The following is a 21,234-nucleotide window of genomic DNA, read 5'->3' as shown; positions in this document are numbered from 1 at the left end:
AAGATTTCATTTCGCTGGAAACTGCTTCCTTTTAATTATACATTGAGTCGCTCTAAAGCCTTAAACATGCTCTGTTCTAACAACTTACCAATAATAAACGTAATTGAAAAATGAGGTAAAAAGAGAAATACTTCATTAATTTCTGCATTAAATATTAAAATCTAGACAGGCTATTCAACGAAAATATTAACTAGGCAACAGAATTGACATAAAACAAAATATTTTAGCTGTCAAATTATATCAATTATAAGGCTTAGGGATTGTCTGAGGCTCTCTCGTGCAGGAAGGAGTTTCAATTCGTCCTCAATTTCTAGGCGGTCAACAAGACTAAAAAAAAACAGGACTAAGCTCCAACCTCCAACTCACGGGTATACCTGTAAGCAGGATTGAGAAACGTCCTGATCCGTCTCTGTTCCGATGAACTGACAGAGGAAGGGTAGAACCCGGAACATCTCCTCTGTGATGGTGGCGGAGCTGATCTTGATCTGGTTTAAGATCCATAAGGATACTGTCTCCAGAATACGGTTCCCTTTCTGTATAAAATAATAAATAAAATTTCAAATTAAGTTCACTCAAATCCACTAATGTATCATAGTTTTTATAGAACATATGAGGCCGTAATTCATAATTTTCCTTTAAAGGCCTGACTTGAAGAAGCTACAAAAATCCGGTTTTGGCCAATTAGAGATCTAAGTAATTTGTGTCAGCTGTGTTTTCATGCACAGATTAAATCAAAAATTAAAAAAATCAGATTGACGAACACAGTCATACATAAGTTCCGAGCTCTGCTCTGACTTTAGCTCAACATGACAAATTCTACCTTTGTATCGTCATCGACCTCCATTGTCATAGAAACGTCCTCGCTTGATGTGTTTGGAGTATCTGTAGCAGTGGAAGGAGAAGCAGTTCCGTCTCTCATAGACGGAGTTACAGTTCCTAATATTATAATACAGAATTACAAACTAGGACGGAGTTACAGTTCCTAATATCAAAATACAGAATTGCAAACTAGGACGGAGTTACAGTTCCTAATATTATAATACAGAATTACAAACTAGGACGGAGTTATAGTTCCTAATATTATAATACAGAATTGCAAACTAGGACGGAGTAACAGTTCCTAATATTATAATACAGAATTACAAACTAGGACGGAGTTATAGTTCCTAATATTAAAATACAAAATTACAAACTAAGACGGAGTAACAGTTTCTAATATTATAATACAGAATTACAAACTAGGACGGAGTAACAGTTCCTAATATTATAATAAAGAATTACAAACTAGGACGGAGTAACAGTTCCTAATATTAAAATACAGAATTACAAACTAGGACGGAGTAACAGTTCCTAATATTCAAATACAGAAAAAGGGTTATAAACTATGACGGAGTTACAGTTCCTGATATTAAAATACAGGGTTATATACCTTGACGGAGAAACAGTTCCCAATATTAAAATACAGGGTTATATACTAAGACGGAGTAACAGTTACTAATATTAAAATACAGGGTTATATACTAAGACGGAGTAACAGTTACTAATATACAGGGTTATATACTAAGACGGAGTAACAGTTACTAATATTAAAATACAGGGTTATATACTAAGACGGAGTAACAGTTACTAATATTAAAATACAGGGTTATATACTAAGACGGAGTAACAGTTACTAATATTAAAATACAGGATTATTTACCAAGACGGAGTAATAGTTACTAATATTAAAATACAGGGTTATATAGTAAGACGGAGTAACAGTTACTAATATTAAAATACAGGGTTATACACTATAACACTTACTAATATCAAATACTACTACTAGTGAATACTGACTACAATCTGGGTCAGACTGCATGCCGAAACATATCATGTAGCACAGATATGTGTATTATCCAAGGTTAGTTCATCCAAATATATTATTATTATACTGTATTATCATAGTTATTATCTGATATAAATGTTCCTAACCTGATACTGGAGTTTCATCCCTGGAAAACTCCGGGTTATGATAATTCAGGTTCAGCATAGGAATAACTTCATCCAAAAACATTTTCTTAGTTGGGAACCCTGATCCGACATTAAACTTGTCATTTACACCATACAGAGGTATATCCATGGAGAGCAGGGTTGCCAGCGTGTTTGCTATCTGATGTCGAACATTAGTATAAGGATGGTCCCAATGAGATCTAGAATTAAGACGGGATTTTAATGTTGAATCCCTAGAAAAATCGACTCTCTATTTATAAAGGGTCATGATCGATTTACAACGGAACCCTTTGAACCTTCGTCTCAGGAAAAATAATAAATATATTTTTCTTTAACTAACAATTATCTATTTTGGGTTCTTTTCGATATTAATAAAAGGAAAGCAACTTTTTAAATGGAGGGTCACTTAATATTACGTCTGTCCCTTTAATATGAAAAAAAGAGTAAATTAACCTGAGAATGTTGTAGGTTCTATTGTACAGTTCTCTTATTCTCCAGTTCTGACTCAAACATTTGTTCACAAACAGTAGGTAGGAGCTCTCCTAGATAAGAAATAAGACATAAGAAACTTTTAGGATTGGTTATTGGGGTCGTTCTCAGAGTACGTAGCCAACTTAATCCATGGAAATCAAACAATCAGGTAGAAAGTTAACATTAGTTGATATGGCTTTACAGTATACACTGAACAGTGTATACTGTACAAATATAATGTTTACAATACACGATACACAATGCACATGTTCAAGAAATCTCAACCCAGATGTTTCTTTAACTAAGGTTCACAACTAGGTACGATGACAACCATTATCTTTTTATACTGCAAGTGTTTATGCTAAGAACATTCTTTTAAAGAGATACTTGCCCAATTAACAAGGCGGAAGTGACTTTTAAATAAAACCTTATTAATATCAGATAGAAAACAAGAATATCTCCTTCATTTGTGATCAGTGAATCTAGCATTTAAAGTGAGGTTCACTTAAAATCACTTTCTACAATCCCTATTAAGCAGTATAGGTTTTAGTGATGATGTATGGTTAAGAGCTGACCTTGAATGCTCCCTGAGAGACTAGATTCTCTGATGTAACGAGGAGCTCAAGCATGACTCGGAGACGGTTAGGATCAGCCTTGTTACTGGATCCACTGAAACAAAGATCCCAGTCGGACTGGGTCTCCAGGGTTACACTGTTTAATACCTAGAATAATAGAGTTATAATAAGACTACAGATGGATTGCACTGACATACTTGTTTCAACTAGTTTGTTAAATAGGACTTGAGTCAAAATATACAGATATTTTTCAATAAAACTGAAAACTATGTGGAGGGAAGAACCATCAAAAGTCAATATTTTGAAGTATTTGTTAACACAAAATGTAATGAAATAAAAAATATTATATATTTCAAATAATTTTAGGGCTAGGTTAGGTTTTGACTATTTATGCACTGAGCGAAGCGACAATGACAGGCTAGGGGCCGAACGCTAAGACTTGGACAGGCTAGGGGGATACCCATACATCGTTTACTCAATTCAACATTTAATGTTGGATTTTCTTCATATGCACCAATGCCAAAATGAACTAAAAACCAATTTGTGAACAGCTGACAAGTCCAATTGAACGATAGTTTAATCTGCATTCAAGTTTTATCCAATGACGTATCACCATCTCTGGAGAACTTGATCGAAAACAAAGCAAAGATTTTTTTTAAAACTCGGAATTCCTAGTAGGAGGAGCTAGGACTGAGTAATTAATGTTTTTTATTTCATATTTTATTTTACAAATTAAATTACTTAAAAAGCAGGGGTTGCTTTAATGCCTTTATTTCAAAGTCTAATGAAACGGAAAATCAATAATAGTTTAGGTCTTGGTTGTTACAAACCTGTTGAAAGACCGGAAGTAACCAAGCCCATGCCTGCTGAGCTGACTGGAAGTTCCAGAAGCGCATGCCGCGTACCAATCCATAAACCATTTCCGCGGCAGCGCGCTGCTGAGACTCTTCCGGTGATCCGACCAGGCGTTCTATATGGGGCTGGAATACTAAAACAAAAAACAACAAATTTTAACACAAATATTTAATTAATAATAACATAAATAAACTAAGTTATGTTTTTGATCTATGTTCACATAATCCAGACTGGACAAACACCAGGCTCGAATATATTTAGAAGACGACATTCTATAAGTCCAGTGAAGCCAAGAGGATACATATTTGTAAATTAAGATACATTAGTACCCCTTGCAATACAAATTTGTGTCATTTTATAACGTAAATGTTTACAAAATTCTGTTTTGTTTACTTTTACCATCAGTATAGTTGTACTATATGTACATTTAACATGCAATAAGTTTCTTGTTATTCTTTGTGACTAATATATATAATAGGCTTTTAGGGCGCTTCGCGCCCATCTTCTATTTTAATTGTGAACATGTTCTCTTTGTGTACATTGTAAAACAAAACAAAAAAAGTTCGCGGATTTAAACAAAAAGTTTCGTGGATTTTCAAAAATTAAATGAAAATCAAATTTTGATGGAGGCAAATTTTTTAATTTTGTTCATTCATAAACCTTCCCTAGGGCCATGTGAGGTCCCACACAAAAGTTGGGTCCAATCGGTTCAACCGTATTGACAGTTATTGGATACAAACAGTAAGATAAAATTATTATTTTTTATTTATTAGAATCAATAAAATCTATAATTTATGTAATGTTTCCATTATGATTGGTAAGGAAATTGTGATATTAAAAATCTTCAGTACAACAAAAACTACTTAATGTGTATATTTGGCCTTTTTTGTTTTCATATTATCTAATATATATAATATAGGAACTCTTCAGTTCAAAAATCTAAGGGCATTTAAATTGTTATAATTTATAAACTATAACTAAATTTTGTTCTAAAATATTTGTTATTTATTTATATTCTCTGAATCAATTATTTTTATTTTCTTAAAAGTGGCTCTTAATAAAAATGGTTTCCCCACCTCGCATAGTTTAACTGTAATGCTTACCCCACCTCGCAGGAATAATAAAGAAAATCAATGTTTAAATGTCGTCGTCATATATTTCTGATATTCTCTCGGACTAGTGTTTGTTCTGTCTGGATGATGTGTGTTCTATTTATTATCTATTATCTAACCTTTAGCTAGTTGAGGACCAATATTCTCTATGAGGAAGCTAAGGAGGAGACCTCTATTATCTAGTATCTAACCTTTAGCTAGTTGAGGACCAATAGTCTCTATGAGAAAGCTAAGGAAGATACTTCTATTATCTAGTATATAACCTTGAGCTAGTTGAGGACCAATATTCTCTATGAGGAAGCTAAGGAGGAGACCTCTATTATCTAGTATACAACCGTGAGCTAGTTGAGGACCAATATTCTCTATGAGGAAGCTAAGGAAGATACTTCTATTATCTAGTATCTAACCTTGAGCTAGTTGAGGACCAATATTCTCTATGAGGAAGCTAAGGAAGAGACCCCTATCCATGCTGAAAAAATCCAAACCCTTTTCATGCTCCAGGGAGTTCAATTCTACAAACCTAGAATGCACAGATAATTCAAGAAAATCAAAAAAATTCAGATTTCTATATTAAAATTTAATTCATTAATTTTTATTTTTTTCTTAAAATTCAAACAATTTGAACAAAGACTCTATTAATTAAAAGTTTATATTGGTAAAATTTTAATTAATTTTACTCAGTCTAAATTTGTTCATGAATAAAAGCTTGTTAACCTTGTGACGAGGTTCTCGTCCAGAAAGAACTGTGCAATGAGGTTGCGAACTGAGTCCGGAGGATGATTAAAATCCTCGTCAGTGTGCGGGATCCGAACTCTCTCATTAGCTGGCCAGCTCCAGTATCCTAGGTGGGACTTTACGATAAACGGTTTACTCCAGTACTGTTCAAGCTCATCCTAAATCAAAAATTGTCTTAATAAACTCCAGAAAATCGTAACGCTCCGTACCAACATTACCAAAAAAAACTTAATTTCGTTAACTCATTGCTTAATACACAATAGGTCTCAATAGGTATTTTAAAAATAAGCACTATAAACCTAAATCAAAATAAAAAGTGCATAGCCTTTAGGATAAATAAAGCTGTGCCTGCAAATTTAACTTTTTACTCCTTTTTTTTTAAATTTGACAAAGTTATTCAATAAAACAGGGTGTGGAGCTTCTTGCCGTAGAACCGTCCAAGGCGGTCTTCTAACAGAGTCGACCTATCACATAGTTTAAAACATATTAAACTTACCAACTCCATATTCTTGTACTGCATGAACTCATTGTCCGGACGTACACCAGGATACCCTGGGTGACCTCCTGGGGACAAATATCATCAATATTTTACAGTAGTAAGAAGTAAGTAATAACAGAAAGATATTAAAAGAAAATCAACATGGAATCCGCATACCGCCATCAGTGTGTAACACATTTTCATGCTGCCTGGAATCCCAACATGATCTATGTTTAAATGATTTGATATTTATTTTCCTGGTTTAACTGAAATAATATCTTCTAGTGGAACCTTCCTGCTGGTAACCTTCTCCAGTTTAAGTATTCCTTCCAGAGCCTGGTATGCCATACACCTGGAGCAGGGATACATCATTAGTAATCAGACTTGACTCTCGACTCTTGGTGCACATTTTAACTTATCAGTAATAGTTTATTAGATTAACTTTTTCTCTAATTAACCCTGATTTTTCTCTAATTAAACCTGATATTTCTCTAATTATGCCTGATTTTTCTCTAATTGAACCTGATAATTCTCTAACTAACCCTGATTTTTCTCTAATTAAACCTGATATTTCTCTAATTAACCCCGATTTTTCTCTAATTAAACCTAATATTTCTCTAATAAAACCTGATATTTCTCTAATTGAACATGATATTTCTCAATTTAAACCTGATGTTTCTCTAATTTAGCCTGATTTTACTCTAATTAAACCTGATATTTCTCTAATTTAACCTGATTTTTCTCTAATTAAACCTGATAATTCTCTATTTTACCCTGATAATTCTCTAATTAACCCTGATTTTTCTCTCATTAAACCTGATATTTCTCTAATTATCCCTGACATTTCTCTAATTAAACCTAATATTTCTCTAATAAAACCTGATATTTCTCTAATTAACCCTGATTTTTTTCTAATTAAACCTGATAATTCTCTTAATTACCCCTGATTTTTCTCTAATTAAACCTGATATTTCTCTAATTGACCCTGATTTTTCTCTAATTAAACCTGATAATTCTCTAATCAACCATGATTTTTCTCTAATTAAACCTGATATTTCTCTAATTAACCCTGATTTTTTTCTAATTAAACCTGAAATTTCTCTAATTAAACCTGATATTTCTCTGATCGTCTAAAAGTAGTTTAAGCCAGAGACTGGTAGTATCCCGTGTAGGAGTATGATCGTATGTAACCATAGTTAGCAGCATACCAACAGCCATCTCATGATGCCTCCAGTGCAGGTTCTTCCCTGTAACCAGCTCAAGGATACGGGATTCTAACTCCTAGAGTCAAAACAGATCATCTTCAATAGAATTTAGTAATCTCCACAAACAAAAATTTTCTAATCCTATGAACCGAATCCATTTCTGTTGGTGGATTTAGATATGGAGAAAATGGACAAAAGTTCAGTTTCCCTAATAAGAAAATCTTCTGCAATATAAATTCAATTCATGGTACGAAAAAATCCAGTAACATTTAGTTCAATGCCTCCATTATTATCTTACTCCATACAGGGTTACTCACAATGAATGAGACTTTTTTAGTTCCTATGTTCTGAAGGTTGAACCTGGGGTTTCCTTTGAAATTCCGTGTTTTGCATGTGTACAAAATTATTTGGCAAAGAAAGTCCAAATAGTTTACACTTTACAGGAAAAGGCCTAAAGAATATATTCTGTACAGTCGTCTCTTAAGTCTCATTCTTTGTGGATAACCCTGTATCATATTATGCTCAAATATACATCGACCCCAAACTATGAAAACAGGAACGGTTTGCTACCTGAAAATGAAGATGGTCTCCCAAGGATAGGTTTGATAAACTGCTTGTTTTCTGTATGCCCGGATACTCACGAACCGTCTCCATCAGTATAGCAGAGGGCTCAGTGTTAGACAGGGGTAGAGTGTACAGAGTAAACTCCTACAACGCATTAAGAGACGTGTATATATTTAGATAAATTCTCCGACAAAGCCCACTTTTTCTTCGGTTAGTGTACTGCAGATCCACTGCAGTAAGCACTGATAGCTTAGTTTCAGGTGGACAATGTAGTTTATACAAATACATACATGCAATTAAATATTCCTTGAATCAGACGTAAGAGCAAATAAAATCAGATATTAATGGATTTCCTACTCTATCTCACACCTCCCTATTGAACATGAAAATGAAAGATAGATCGTGGAAGACCCCCAACATGGGACCCCCAGACCGACTCCGAGAAGGGGACTCAGTCAGGTGCTGAATCCCCGACCGATTCAATCTGGCACCCTAATCTCATTCCCCCTACTCCAAGGAAATTTAATTAAGGCAGGTACAAACCAGACGCTGTCTAGCCATTCATCCTGATGGCGAAAGTGTACCCTGCAATCAAAAGTGAGGCGAGAAGCAGTAGCTACCTGGAAGTTAAAAGGGTGTCTTGATATTCTGCCAACGCTCAATGATGTTGTGGATGTGACTAGCTCATATACGCAGCTCTGGTACTCCCGCATTATCCTCCCCTAGATACTTCCTTAGTGTGGTTTTAGACCCTAATGAGTTAACTAGACATTCCGGGATATTAAATTGGTTGCGCTCATAACTAACACTCAAGCATTCGATTATGACATGGTGTTCGGTTAGTTTGCACAACACTCCTTTATTAAGACAATAAGGGCAATGCGAGAATAGTTTTCCCATTGGGTTTGGTCTTCTGTTACCCAAACCAACATCACCTACTCGGACCCTATTGAAAGTGCGCATCTCTACACTGTCATCTACATGACCCTGGAGTTTGAACCACTGGCGTGGTTGTGGCATACAGGCCAAGGAAGATAACTCTCGTTTCTGTGAGAGACATAACCCTGTCTTTCATTGGCATTAGCCCAGCATCAAGAGCCCCTGCAATTCTAGCCGAGGATTTTGGAAGTTGCAGAATGAACCTAGAAATCATGTGTTGTATTCTGTCTTGGTTCTCTAATACTCCCTTCGAGAGTACCATTGACTCTGAACAGTATAGTATTGCTGGAATGGCGCATCTTTCCCACAGAGCGTGAGCCGCTACTGCTCTGTCTAAACCATTCCTGGATAGCCCTATCACTGCGTTTGCATATTTTTTGAGCTATTGCTACCATCTTACCCTCTCGGCCTTTGATGAGGTTTCTTCCTTTGACTTGGATTTCAATACCTAGATATTTACCAACCAGTATGGCCTCAACGCATGGATTGTCATCTGTCACTTTCCAGGAAGTACCTGATGGTCCTGATGTTAACATAACTGTTTTCTCAACAGCCAGTTTCATGTCCATTCCTAGGCAAAACCTATTCACTGACCTTAACATGCTTTCCATGCCTCTGCATTTAGTCCTGGAGATCAACACTAGATCATCTGCAAAGAAAAGAGCTGAGAGTATTACTCCATCAAAATTGACTCCTTCCTTCATGGAATGTAATACTGTTCCTAGTCCAGACACATACAAAGCGAACAGCAATGGTGAAAGTACACACCCTTGTTTAACACCTCTCGTAAACCAAAGAGGAGCAGAAAGGCACCCTGCAATACGCACCCTCACACAGTCATTGTAATACATTGATTGGATGAGGGCCTTCACCTTGCCTCCAAACCCCAAAGAATCTAATTTGGCGTAGAGGAGCTCTCTATTCACTGAATCGTACGCCTTTGCGATATCGCAAAATGCGATTGAAATTGTGTGGCCTTTGCTCTTAGCCTTACGTATCGCAGCTAACAGCATGAATACACAATCCGAAGTGGAACGGCCCGATCTAAAGCCATACTGGATATTACCATAATATCCGTTTGACTCGCATATCTTATCCATTCTCCCATGCAGAACCTTTGTGATAACACTAAGCATCACACACGAAACAGTGAGTGGGCGCTTTTGTGTCACAAGAAGCAAAGGCTGTTTTTTGTCTATCAGAGTCATCTTACCCACTGAAAGTGCCTCTGGGACTTGCCCTTCTCTCAATATTTGATTGACTAGGTCTGTCATTAGGGCTACAAGTAGAGGACCAGCATATCTCAGCATTGAGACGGTTATTCCATCGACTCCCGGGGCTCTCTGGAGTTTCAGTTTATTTATGATTCCTGCAATCTCCTGTTCAGAGACCTTTGAACACACCTTAGTTTCATGCTGATTGGGATTGGTAGATTCTTTTATCCATTTTTTCCATCCCATTTTGTCCTTGGTGGTCAGTTCTTTAATCAACTGCTCACCCCTATGGGAGAAGATATGTGACCGTTTACCTGAGAATATTTTTTCCAATTCCTCAAGTACTATCCTTTCGATCCTAGCCTTATCAGTAGCTAACCGTCCTTCTGCGTCAGCTACTGCAGTGAGAGAACCCGCCTTTCTTTCCACTCGTCTAACCAAGCTCCAGAATTGTTTAGCTGTTAGTCTATGGTGAAAGGCCAACCTTAATCTTCTTCGTTTACGCTGTTTAGCTAGCATACAAGAAAGCGCTACTCTTAATGATTTGGCTTGTACTTTCATTTTATCAAGTTTTTCAAACTTTTTGTCTTCGTATGGACCAATAAACATTCCGGACAATCTTTCCTTGTTGAGTCTCTTCACCCCCGCTTCAACCTGTTTGCATTTATCTAACAGAGTTCTCACAGATTTGTTAGTTCGGCCGCCTGGTTTCCTTAGTGTACTCTGGCTACATGCTTTTTTAGATGCATTCAACAAAGCTTTCTGTAAAATTGAACACTTTTCCTGCGTGGATAGACTATCCCAGTNCTGTTCAGCTTAATCCCTATATCCCAGGGATTCATATCTATATACTATATATTTGCTACCTGATAATATCTGTTGAGATTAATCCCTATATCCCAGGGATTCATATCTATATACTAAATATTTTCTACCTGATAATATCTGTTAAGCTTGATCCCTATATCTCTCAATAGATCATCTACACTCTGTTTATCACTATGAACAGCTGTTATCAGAGCAGGCCACAGTTTTGCAGCACTCTCCCTTTAAACATATAAATGCTATCAAGCTTAAGAATTATGATATAAAATTGAAAATTCTAAAAAGATTTGGAATAATTATATTTTGCAAACCTTGAAGATATTCCTTGATTAAATGATAATGCGTTTAATATTCTGTAAAGAATGGAGGAATAATTTCTCCAGGGAAATATAATTATTTACACATTTTTTGAAAACGATTCTTTAAAATTAAACTGCAATTGAGTAACTGAGTTTAGTTGAGAGAGAGGTAATAAAATAAAATTAGAGTCCTACTTCCATTTCCCAAAACTAAAGTGACACTGCTACACTGCTACATCAGTTTATTGAATGCTTACCCCCCCCCCCCTCCCCCGACTAGCCGAGAAATCCAAATTTTTACCAAGAATAGAAGAACAAAAACTTCTCGTTGTTGAGTAGGTAGAGGGCACCCTTTAACATATCCTCGGTAACAGCTGGGTTGTTCTCCAGGCATCTTAGGAGCTTAGGCAGAACCAACTTGTGTATAGGTCTTCCTATTCTACCTACAATATATATATATTTTTTATTTATTATGACTGCCTGGTAACACGAATGCTTCCCAGGTATCTACTCGTCCCACCAATTCATCTTATGTCTTGGCAAGTTTTGTTTTGGTAACTTAGCATGTCATGTGCAATGAAAAGTGTTATGTGCGAGTAGAGGTAGTAAGAGCCGGAGTGACCCCCCTACCTATGATGCTATCTACAGTCAACCTTTTGGTCTAAGATTTCTCCTGAACAACAATAGTAAGAAGTTATATCAAATAATTCGGTCGTAAACTCATCTCTTACATCCTCAGGATTAGTTTACAACCTAAAAGGATGTAAGAGATGGGTTTACGACCTAAAAGGTAGAAGAGATTGGTTTACGACCTAATCCTTACAAGAGGGACAGAGATTAGTTTACGACCTAAAAGGTAGAAGAGATTGGTTTACGACATAATCCTTACAGGAGGAGGAACAGAAATTAGTTTACGACCTAAAAGGCTGTAAGATATTAGTTCCCGACTTAATCCTTACAAGAAGAGGGACAGAGATTAGTTTACGACCTAAAAGGCTGTAAGAGATTAGTTCACGACTTAATCCTTGCAAGAAGAGTTGCAGAAATTAATTAACAACCTAATAAACAACCTCAATTAGTTAATTAGATCCTCCAGCTCGTTATTATATTTTTAATTAGTTAATTAGAATCTCCAGCTAGTAATAATATTCTAAATTAGTTAATTAAATCCTCCGGTTATTAATTATATTCTTATTTAGTTTATTAGATCCTCCAGCTAGTAATAATATTCTTAATTAATTAATTAGATCCTCCAGCTAGTAATTACATTCTTATTTAGTTAATTAGATCCTCCAGCTAGTAATAATATTCCTTATTAGTTAATTAGATCCCCCATCTAGTAATTATATTCTTATTTAGTTAATTAGATCCTCCAGCTAGTAATAATATTCTTAATTAGTTAATTAGATCCTCCAGCTAGTAATTGTATTCTTATTTAGTTTATTAGATCCTCCAGCAAGTAATAATATTCTTAATTAGTTAATTAGATCCTCCAGCTAGTAATTATATTCTTATTTAGGTAATTAGATCCTCCAGCTAGTAATAATATTCCTTATTAGTTAATTAGATCCCCCAGCTAGTAATAATATTCTTAATTAGTTAATTAGATCCTCCAGCTAGAAATTATATTCTTATTTAGGTAATTAGATCCTCCAGCTAGTAATAATATTCTTAATTAGTTAATCAGATCCTCCAGCTAGTAATTATTTTCTTATTTAGTTAATTAGATCCTCCAGTTAGAAATAATATTCTTAATTAGTTAATTAGATCCTCCAGCTAGTAATTATATTCTTATTTAGTTAATTAGATCTTCCACCTTGTATTTATATTCTTATTTAGTTAATTAGATCTTCCAGCTAGTAATTTTATTTTTGGTTAGTGTGGGGTGGTTAGTATGGGGTGGGGTGGTAAGAGTGTGTAACCAGTTCTCGTTAGATCTCTGAAGTTAAGCAAAGTTTCCACTGGCCAGAAAGTGAATTGGTGTCTGAAATGTAAGTCGTGGGTTCAAACTCAATGAAAGAATGTGAACCCCTAAAATGTGCGGTCCCTGGAAGTAACCCCTAATGTGCGTGGTTTCTGGAAGAGAACCCCTGTGTGTGTGTGGCCCTCCAAAAGTGACCCCTTACGTGCGATGTCCCGGAAATATAGGCCCCTAAATCCACAATACCATCTAGATAGATATCCACAATACTACCAAAATAAAGATATCCACAATACCAGCTAGATGTATATATTCACAATACCATCTAGATAGATATCTACAATACCATCTAGATATAGATATCCACAATACTACCAAAATATAGATATCCACAATACCAGCTAGATGTAGATATTCACAATACCATCTAGATATAGATATCCACAATACTACCAAAATATAGATATCCACAATACCAGCTAGATGTAGATATTCACAATACCATCTAGATTTGGAAAACTACAATACTATTTATGATTCTTCTAAATCTAACAGTATCAGATCCGAAAAACAAAAACTCTTTTGTCAAATTTTCAATTTATTTAACCATCTTCATATTCATATTCTTGCTTTATCTCGACCAAAGGTTACAATACCATCTAGATCTAGATATATATATATATATAGATATATATAGAGTTGTTCAAAGAATTGCAACTACTGAGGATCGTCATGATGGCGTGAAACATTAAGTTTAGTATAATTCTCTGAAAAGAGAATAAAATGTGAAGTTAAAAACTGAAATATATAGATATTATTATTATTATTATTAAAGGACAACCCATCATTCAATGAAATAGGGGTCGGCGCTCCTAACCGTCGAAACAACGTATCCACGGGGTTTACATTTCCCAAGACATCTATTTGTTTGCAAGCTATCTGTGATAAATTTCTACATGATTAATAATAGTTTAAAGTTGGAACTGAAAATGCAGTATTTTTGAGAACATTTTTAGGAATCATTTGATACCAAAAAGACGTGTTTACTGTGTATAATTACTGAGCAAGAGCAAAAACTCGTTTGTCAAATTTCGCCAGCCAGGATAATTGAGAAGGGTTCTTAGTTTTTTTTTTTACAATTATTAAATAACCCGGAAAAAAGAACGTAACAAAATTTTTTTCTTTAAACTAATTTATCGATGAATCCTAAAATTGTTCTCTACAATACTGCACTCTCAGTTCAACTACTAAAACTAGCCATTCTATCCCTTTAACACGCTTAGCAAACACATCATTCATTAATGATTTAAAACAAAAGAAAAAACAGCCAACTAGTCAATCTCCTTATCCCTTGTACTAGAAAAATAAGTCCCCCAGCAAAGTTTGAAAGGTGTCAAGTTAAGTTTTTTCTTACGTAGAACCTTGAGACAAAAAAACTAGAGACCGGGGGGATGTGGTCCTTCCTTTTCCCCCTGATACAAATAACCTAATTAATCAACTATATATTATGTGTGTAAGTATATAAATATCTGACCTATTACTTTATGGAATATCTCCTGAGCTATAATCCTGACTTCACTATACTGATGAACACATAACATGAAGATATTCTCCAGGGTCCGCTCAGACAGGGATTCCAAAACTAAAATAACAATTTCCGCTTATACAATGTTATTTTATACTTAAATTAAGGGTGAAGCTATTGAAACAAAAAAGATTATTTTTTCATAATTTTCAAACTCATTCAGATTTTGCTTTGGTGTGTAGATCAAAATTCAAAACACAAGTGAAGGAAGAAAAAAAAGTCGTCAAAATAAATATAGGTGGTTAATCAAAATATTCGGGATTCGTCTTGAACACTGGAGTTCAAAAACGTTGAAGTTATAAAAATCCTTAGAAAATTAATCTAATCATGAGCAGAAAAAACAGATTTTTGGAAAGATATATGTCACAGTATTAAGAAACTAGATCAAACAGTTATTGAAATATCGAAAAACGGCCAGATGGACGGTATTCAGTGGCTCTAGACCCATCTTTTTACACCCATATGAACATGTTTGGGGAAAAATTGAAAAAATCGACCTCCTAAAAGATCTGTTTTTTAATTCGTTAATTACAGAATGACTTTTTTTCAACATTTTGCTAGACGCTGCAAAAAAATCTAATAATAATAACCATTTGCTTGTCAACCATTATTTATGAAAAAAAAACTATGACTTTCTAACGACGAAGCATTTATGAAAAAAGGACGAACTATTTTGACAAAGTACTAATAAATATGAACTAATGATGAGTTCGAAACTAACTAAGGAAGTACTATAGCGGCGAACGCACTTTTAGGGACGCGCATAAGTCAGACAAACAGGTCTACCTTCAAAGGATGAGACTTCAGAGACGACTGTACAGAATTAGACTTAAATTGTTTATTTTTTCTTTCATATAAAATAATATTCCAGTGAACGACTAAAAAAGTTTCAGATCGTCTGCATTCTTTGTGGGATACATCCCAGCATTGTATTCTGTGCTATTAGTATAGAAAAAACCTAATAAATATCTGAGCCAGAGTTGCGTTTCCCACTGTATACTGATCCTCTCAAGTATCACACTGTGCAGATGTTTCTTCCCCCGGTGTAGACGGTCCTCACGGTGCTGTTTATCCCTCTTATGATCCTCAAGATGATCCCTAGATAATATCATTATTGATTTATCCTCACGGTGCTGTTTATCTAGCTTATGATCCTCAAGATGATCCCTAGATAATATTATTATTGATTTATCCTCACGGTGCCGCTTATCTAGCTTATGATCCTCAAGATGATCCCTAGACAATATTATTATTAATTATTGAGCCTCACGGTCCTATTTATGATAACCCAGATGATACTTAAATCAGTGTTTCGGATCCGGATCCGGTCGGATCCGGATCCGTATCAGGAAACGTTGATATGGATCCGGTTAGCGCCACAAATTAACCGAAACCATGGAATAAATAAATCAAAATGGTTCGTAAATGTATTATTTACATTTTATGTATTATTTACATTTTACATGACGAAAATTTTTCAAAATTATCTTTAATAATTTAATGTTTACATTTATATAATAGTAAATTAATGACGACATTTTATAAATTATAACCTTGCATAACATTTAATAGGGAAAATCCGATTCACAGAATCAAAAGTTCCCTCGGATCCGGATCCGTATCAGGATCCGGATCCATCATCACGGATGCGGATCCGAATCAAAATGATATGGATCCGAAACACTGACTTAAATAACACAACTTAATGTTTATGAATTTCCAGATGATCCCAAGATAAAATCAATATTTGATCCTCATGATCTTTTTTATGATTCCCATTTTGAATCCTCCAGGTGCAGTTGAACGACCTAGCTCACATTCATTAAATTCGGTCCCTGATTGCCCACCTTCCAGCCCACTCTAGATTAATGCTTTAAATAAAATGTAACTCACCCTATTTCATCCTCATCCAGCCCAAAGCAGAAGAGAAGGATATCATAGACATATATCAAGGCACACAAGGAGTCTGTATCATCATTCCCAACCTCACAGATCCTCGCCTGAACCCGGGACATCAGCTCACTCAATCCCTGAATATAAAACCAGGGTTGCTTTTATCGTTAATATTGCGGATAATGATATGTCATTAAATCTTAAAAAAGGAGGAAAAATATACATGTGCTGCCAAAGAGTATCATCTTGTCAGGGTTAAATTTCTCCTCTTTCTGAGTGAAATTCCTTAATGTCTGAAATAAATATCTCCCAATCTAAGAAGAATATCGCCTTGTCTAAAAAGAATATCTCCTTGTCTAAGAAGAATATCTCCCTGTCTAAGAGAAATATCTCCCTGTCCAAGAGGAATATTTTCCAGACCAAAAGGAATATCCTGTCTAAGATGAATATCTCCTTTTCTAATAGTAATATCTACCTTGTCTATGAGGAATATCTCCCTGTCTAAGAGGAATATCTCCATGTATAAGAGGAATATCTCCCTGTCTAAAAGGAATATCCTACCTGTCTAAGAGGAAAATCTCCTTGTCTAAGAGGAATATCTACCATGCCTGGGAGGAATATCTCCCTGTCTAAGTAACATATATCTCCCTGTTTAAAAGGAATATCTCCCTGTCTAAGAGAAATATCTCACTGTCTAAGAGGAATATCTCACTGTCTAAGAGAAATCTCTCCCCGTCTCAGAGGAATATCACCCTGTCTAAGAAGAATATATCCCTTTCTAAGAGGAAGATCTCTCTGTCTTAAAGGAATATCCTTCCTGTCAAAGAGGAATATCTACCTGTCAAAGAGGAATATCTACCTGTCTATGAGGAATATCTACCTGTCTATGAGGAATATCTACCTGTTTAAGAGAAATATCTACCTGTCTAAGAGGAATATCTACCTCTCCAAAAGGAATATCTCCCTGCCTAAGAGGAATGTCTCTCTGTCTAAGAGGAATATCTACCTTGTCTAAGAGGAATATCTACCTCTCTAAAAGGAATATCTCCATGTCTAAGAGGAGTATCTACCTGTCTAAGAGGAACATCTACCTTGTCTAAGATGAATATCTACCTCTCTAAAAGGAATATCTCCTTGTCTAAGAGAAATATCAACCTGTCTAAGAGGAATATCTCCCTGCCTAAGAGGAATAACTACCTGTCTAAGAGGAATATCTCCTTGTGGTCCAGGAATACAGATTGTAAGTTTATCCAACCACTCCAACCCTGTAGAGAGAACACTTTCCCACTTAGTGATCTGTTCAGGTGGAGTTAGTTCACTCACTCCACTCACAATCCTCCACACTAACTTTAGAGTACGCTGCAATACATCCTTCTCAATACTTTCAGTTCCATTAGCATACCTTTATAAAATCAGATCAAATGTTAATAATTGAATTGACGGAAAAACAAATCAATTCATTCAAAAGTGTTTAGTTTAATGATAACTACTTTTTGAAAGCATGATCGCCGATCGGTTAATATACATATATGCCAAAGAATCTTTGTCAGCATTTTTGTTTACACATGATAGAAACAACCTTTTACGAGTTTTATTGCTGAATTTGGTGAACAAATCAACTATGGAGTAAAAAAAGAAGAATAAATCGCTAGCTGCAGACTGCAGTTCAATTTTTATTTTTTTCTTCCAAATCACCAAGAAGCAACGGGGTTATTCAGAAAAATTGAAATAAAGAAAGAAAAGAATGTAAATAAACCTGTCCAGGGATTCTACAAGCGGGGTCAAATATCTAGTTAGCAACCCTTTAACTATCTCCAGCTCCTGAACACCAGGTACAAACCAGTCAATGTTTATAGTATCTACGTGAACAGTGGTCCCCCAGCCCCGCGTAGACTCCTCTAATCGCGGGGACAGTTCAACCAGGCGAATATGACACAGCCAGGTCAAAAGGGACTGAAAAAAAATATGATAATTGGGTTTCAAGCAAATAAATACATCTTCTGACTACATAATTATGCAAAAATCAATTAAGAACAAAGATTTCAAATTGTTGAGCTAATTAAACCTAGCACTAGCTATCAATGCAATCCACTAGTTTTACCTAGCAATAGCTAGCTATGCAACCCACTAGTTAACCTATACAAGAAAAGTAAAATTACTTTAACTAGGTATAGTTACTTGAACTATTTATTTAACGCACTCCAGGCATTACTTGAGATAAGTATTTTAACTAATTCTAGCCATGCAATATAATTATCTTATACCTGGATGACTCCGTGGGCGAGTTCATATTCGTCTTTCTGGGTTAGGTTTAGTGTGACATCTAGTACTGAACAGATCTGTGGTATATACGGTAGAATATCACTCCCACGGGACCTAGGTAATCAAGGTTGGATTTAATGCACAATATTAGGTATAATCCTGATTAAATCTGTCCCAAACATTAAAATATTTTGTCTTTCAAGAGACAAATCAGGGTTCCTCGCAGAGATAATACAGGTCAGGTCCCATTCTGACCTGTATTATCTATCAATTTGCCAAATAAAATAGTAAAATCCGTCAATTTTAAAAACAAATCATGACAGTTTTAATTAAAAACCTGAGTTACGGTAAAATATGCCAATTTTCCATATTTATAAATGAACTGGCATCTTAATTTTTAAATTTAGCAACCAGCTAAGCAAACCTAGGAGACAGCATATAATAATTACCTGTAAATCTGAACATTTTTGACCGAGATGACCTCCGCTAGTAGCTGGAGGTTAAACTGTAGTTCTTCATCTGTTTTATGATCCTCCTTCTTCTTCCCCTCCCTCTCTCCAACCAACCTTTACAGACAAATTATCAATTGTTGAAGGGGAATTTTTAGGACACAATCAATGATTTCGAGACCTTTTTCTTTAGGGCTTAAAGGGACAGTAAAGGAAAAATGAAAGGGGGTATATGCTGAAAGCTAATCACTTTAGCTCTTGATCGCGACCCATGAAAGTCATATCTGATGTTCATGTCTCGAGATATTGATATAAAACTGTGTCAAATATATACGAAAATTAATATATATACAATTTTGTATAAAAGTAGTAGGTTTAAACAGATCATATTCAGCAAATAAGCAACCAATCTGAAAACGATGATATCCCAGAGAAAGCTAATTGTAAATTAGGTTTACTTTTATATTTGTTATTTCTATTTTCAATAGATTTCATTCATAATATTATTTTTACGTCCGTATTATTTGACCAGAAATTCCACCAATGGCAGTGCAGTAAAGTGGTCACGTGATACAGGCGGAGACAAGTGACCAGTATACTGCTCTGCCATTGGTGATAGTTCTGGTCACGTGATTTAAGTTTCAGATTTTCAAAATTTTACATATATGAATTTTCGTATAATTTTAACACAGTTTTATATCAGTTTCTCGAGACGGGAACATCAGATATAACTTTCATGGGTCGCGACCAAGAGCTAAAGTGATTAGCTTTCAGCGTATACCCCTTTTATTTTCCCTTTACTGTCCCTTTAAATCTTTTAATTATTTCGTGTCCTCTATCTTCTGAAGTTATTGTTCAATTTGCTTCAACATATATTTAATAAAGGGATAAGGTTACAAATTCTTTAAATTACAAAAATGGTCTTTTTCCTTTATCCAAGAAAAAATTCACATGTTTTTGAAGGGCTAACAAATTACAACTAAAACATCAAGTTAAAATTGTTAAAAGCTTGCTGCTGTTATTTTAAAATATTTTTTCTACTTACTTGACGAGACAGTCGCAGAGATAAGGAACAAAGAATGCTAATCCTTGTGCTGGGTTGGTTTGAACAATACTCTAATCAATAATACAATAGTACAATACTTAATAATAATAATAACAACCAGGGAATTTGATGAAAGGGGAACACTAGAACGTACATAAACCCTGAATTGGGGCCAATATTGTCAGGTTTTGAGGAGTAGGTCAGATCATGTTCAGTGTTACTGTTCACCCTTAAAATAAAACTTCTCTGTATCACCTTTATTATCTTTCTTTAAAGTATTTAGTCCAAATTATCAAGAAGTTAGTTTCATAATCAGTTGACAAACTTGACATTTTTGCATGTTTTATGGCTTAGGCCTTAGAATTCAGATCTAAGAGGAAAATAAGTAAAAACTAAACAATGCTAATTCGAAAAATCTTTTTCCTCAATGTTAAAATGAATAGTTGATTCAGGGTTTTGGTTGGAAATGAGATCAGATAGAAAAGTCAAAACAAGATTTAATGATTTAGAAGTTTCTAATCTATATTGTAAGAATCCCTTGCACATGCTGGCCAGTATTCCACCAGCTACAGTTGGTTCAACAATCTTCCCTTGAAGATAGTTTTGAAGTTTAAGGAATATTCTGGAGAACATGGCGGCTGAACTGTTGCCAACAATTCTAAACAATAAACAAAGTTAAAGTAACTGCATGTATCGTTTGAACCTTGATGAATTTTTTTTAAGTTCGGTCCTTTTATATTGCTCATGTTAATCCCTCCAGGAGTACTAATCCGTAACTTTGGCAGTCCGATGGGATTATTTTAATCCATTTTATCCTT

General features: G+C 35.0%; 1 protein-coding gene across 1 annotated transcript in view; it reads right to left on the bottom strand.

The window, feature by feature from the left end:
- LOC111707235 (proteasome activator complex subunit 4B) overlaps positions 1-21,234 on the bottom strand; it is a 31,273-nt gene that overhangs the window by 5,023 nt on the left and 5,016 nt on the right. The window contains exons 5-27 of the mRNA XM_023480294.1: positions 20,954-21,074; positions 20,417-20,487; positions 19,372-19,488; positions 18,925-19,036; positions 18,417-18,613; positions 17,858-18,062; positions 16,661-16,797; positions 15,726-15,865; positions 14,717-14,824; positions 11,563-11,704; positions 11,073-11,184; positions 7,991-8,128; positions 7,327-7,496; positions 6,473-6,567; positions 6,234-6,301; positions 5,717-5,895; positions 5,410-5,522; positions 3,866-4,023; positions 3,036-3,182; positions 2,443-2,531; positions 1,972-2,189; positions 821-936; positions 375-533 (exon numbers count right to left, since the gene is read on the bottom strand). Coding sequence (XP_023336062.1) covers positions 375-533; positions 821-936; positions 1,972-2,189; positions 2,443-2,531; positions 3,036-3,182; positions 3,866-4,023; positions 5,410-5,522; positions 5,717-5,895; positions 6,234-6,301; positions 6,473-6,567; positions 7,327-7,496; positions 7,991-8,128; positions 11,073-11,184; positions 11,563-11,704; positions 14,717-14,824; positions 15,726-15,865; positions 16,661-16,797; positions 17,858-18,062; positions 18,417-18,613; positions 18,925-19,036; positions 19,372-19,488; positions 20,417-20,487; positions 20,954-21,074 — 3,112 coding nt within the window. The remainder of the gene's footprint in view (positions 1-374; positions 534-820; positions 937-1,971; positions 2,190-2,442; positions 2,532-3,035; positions 3,183-3,865; positions 4,024-5,409; positions 5,523-5,716; positions 5,896-6,233; positions 6,302-6,472; positions 6,568-7,326; positions 7,497-7,990; positions 8,129-11,072; positions 11,185-11,562; positions 11,705-14,716; positions 14,825-15,725; positions 15,866-16,660; positions 16,798-17,857; positions 18,063-18,416; positions 18,614-18,924; positions 19,037-19,371; positions 19,489-20,416; positions 20,488-20,953; positions 21,075-21,234) is intronic.

This window comes from Eurytemora carolleeae, unplaced genomic scaffold (assembly GCF_000591075.1).
Source record: "Eurytemora carolleeae unplaced genomic scaffold, Eaff_2.0 scaffold785, whole genome shotgun sequence".
NCBI lineage: Eukaryota > Metazoa > Arthropoda > Copepoda > Calanoida > Temoridae > Eurytemora > Eurytemora carolleeae.
This window is presented reverse-complemented; position numbering and strand designations above follow the sequence as displayed.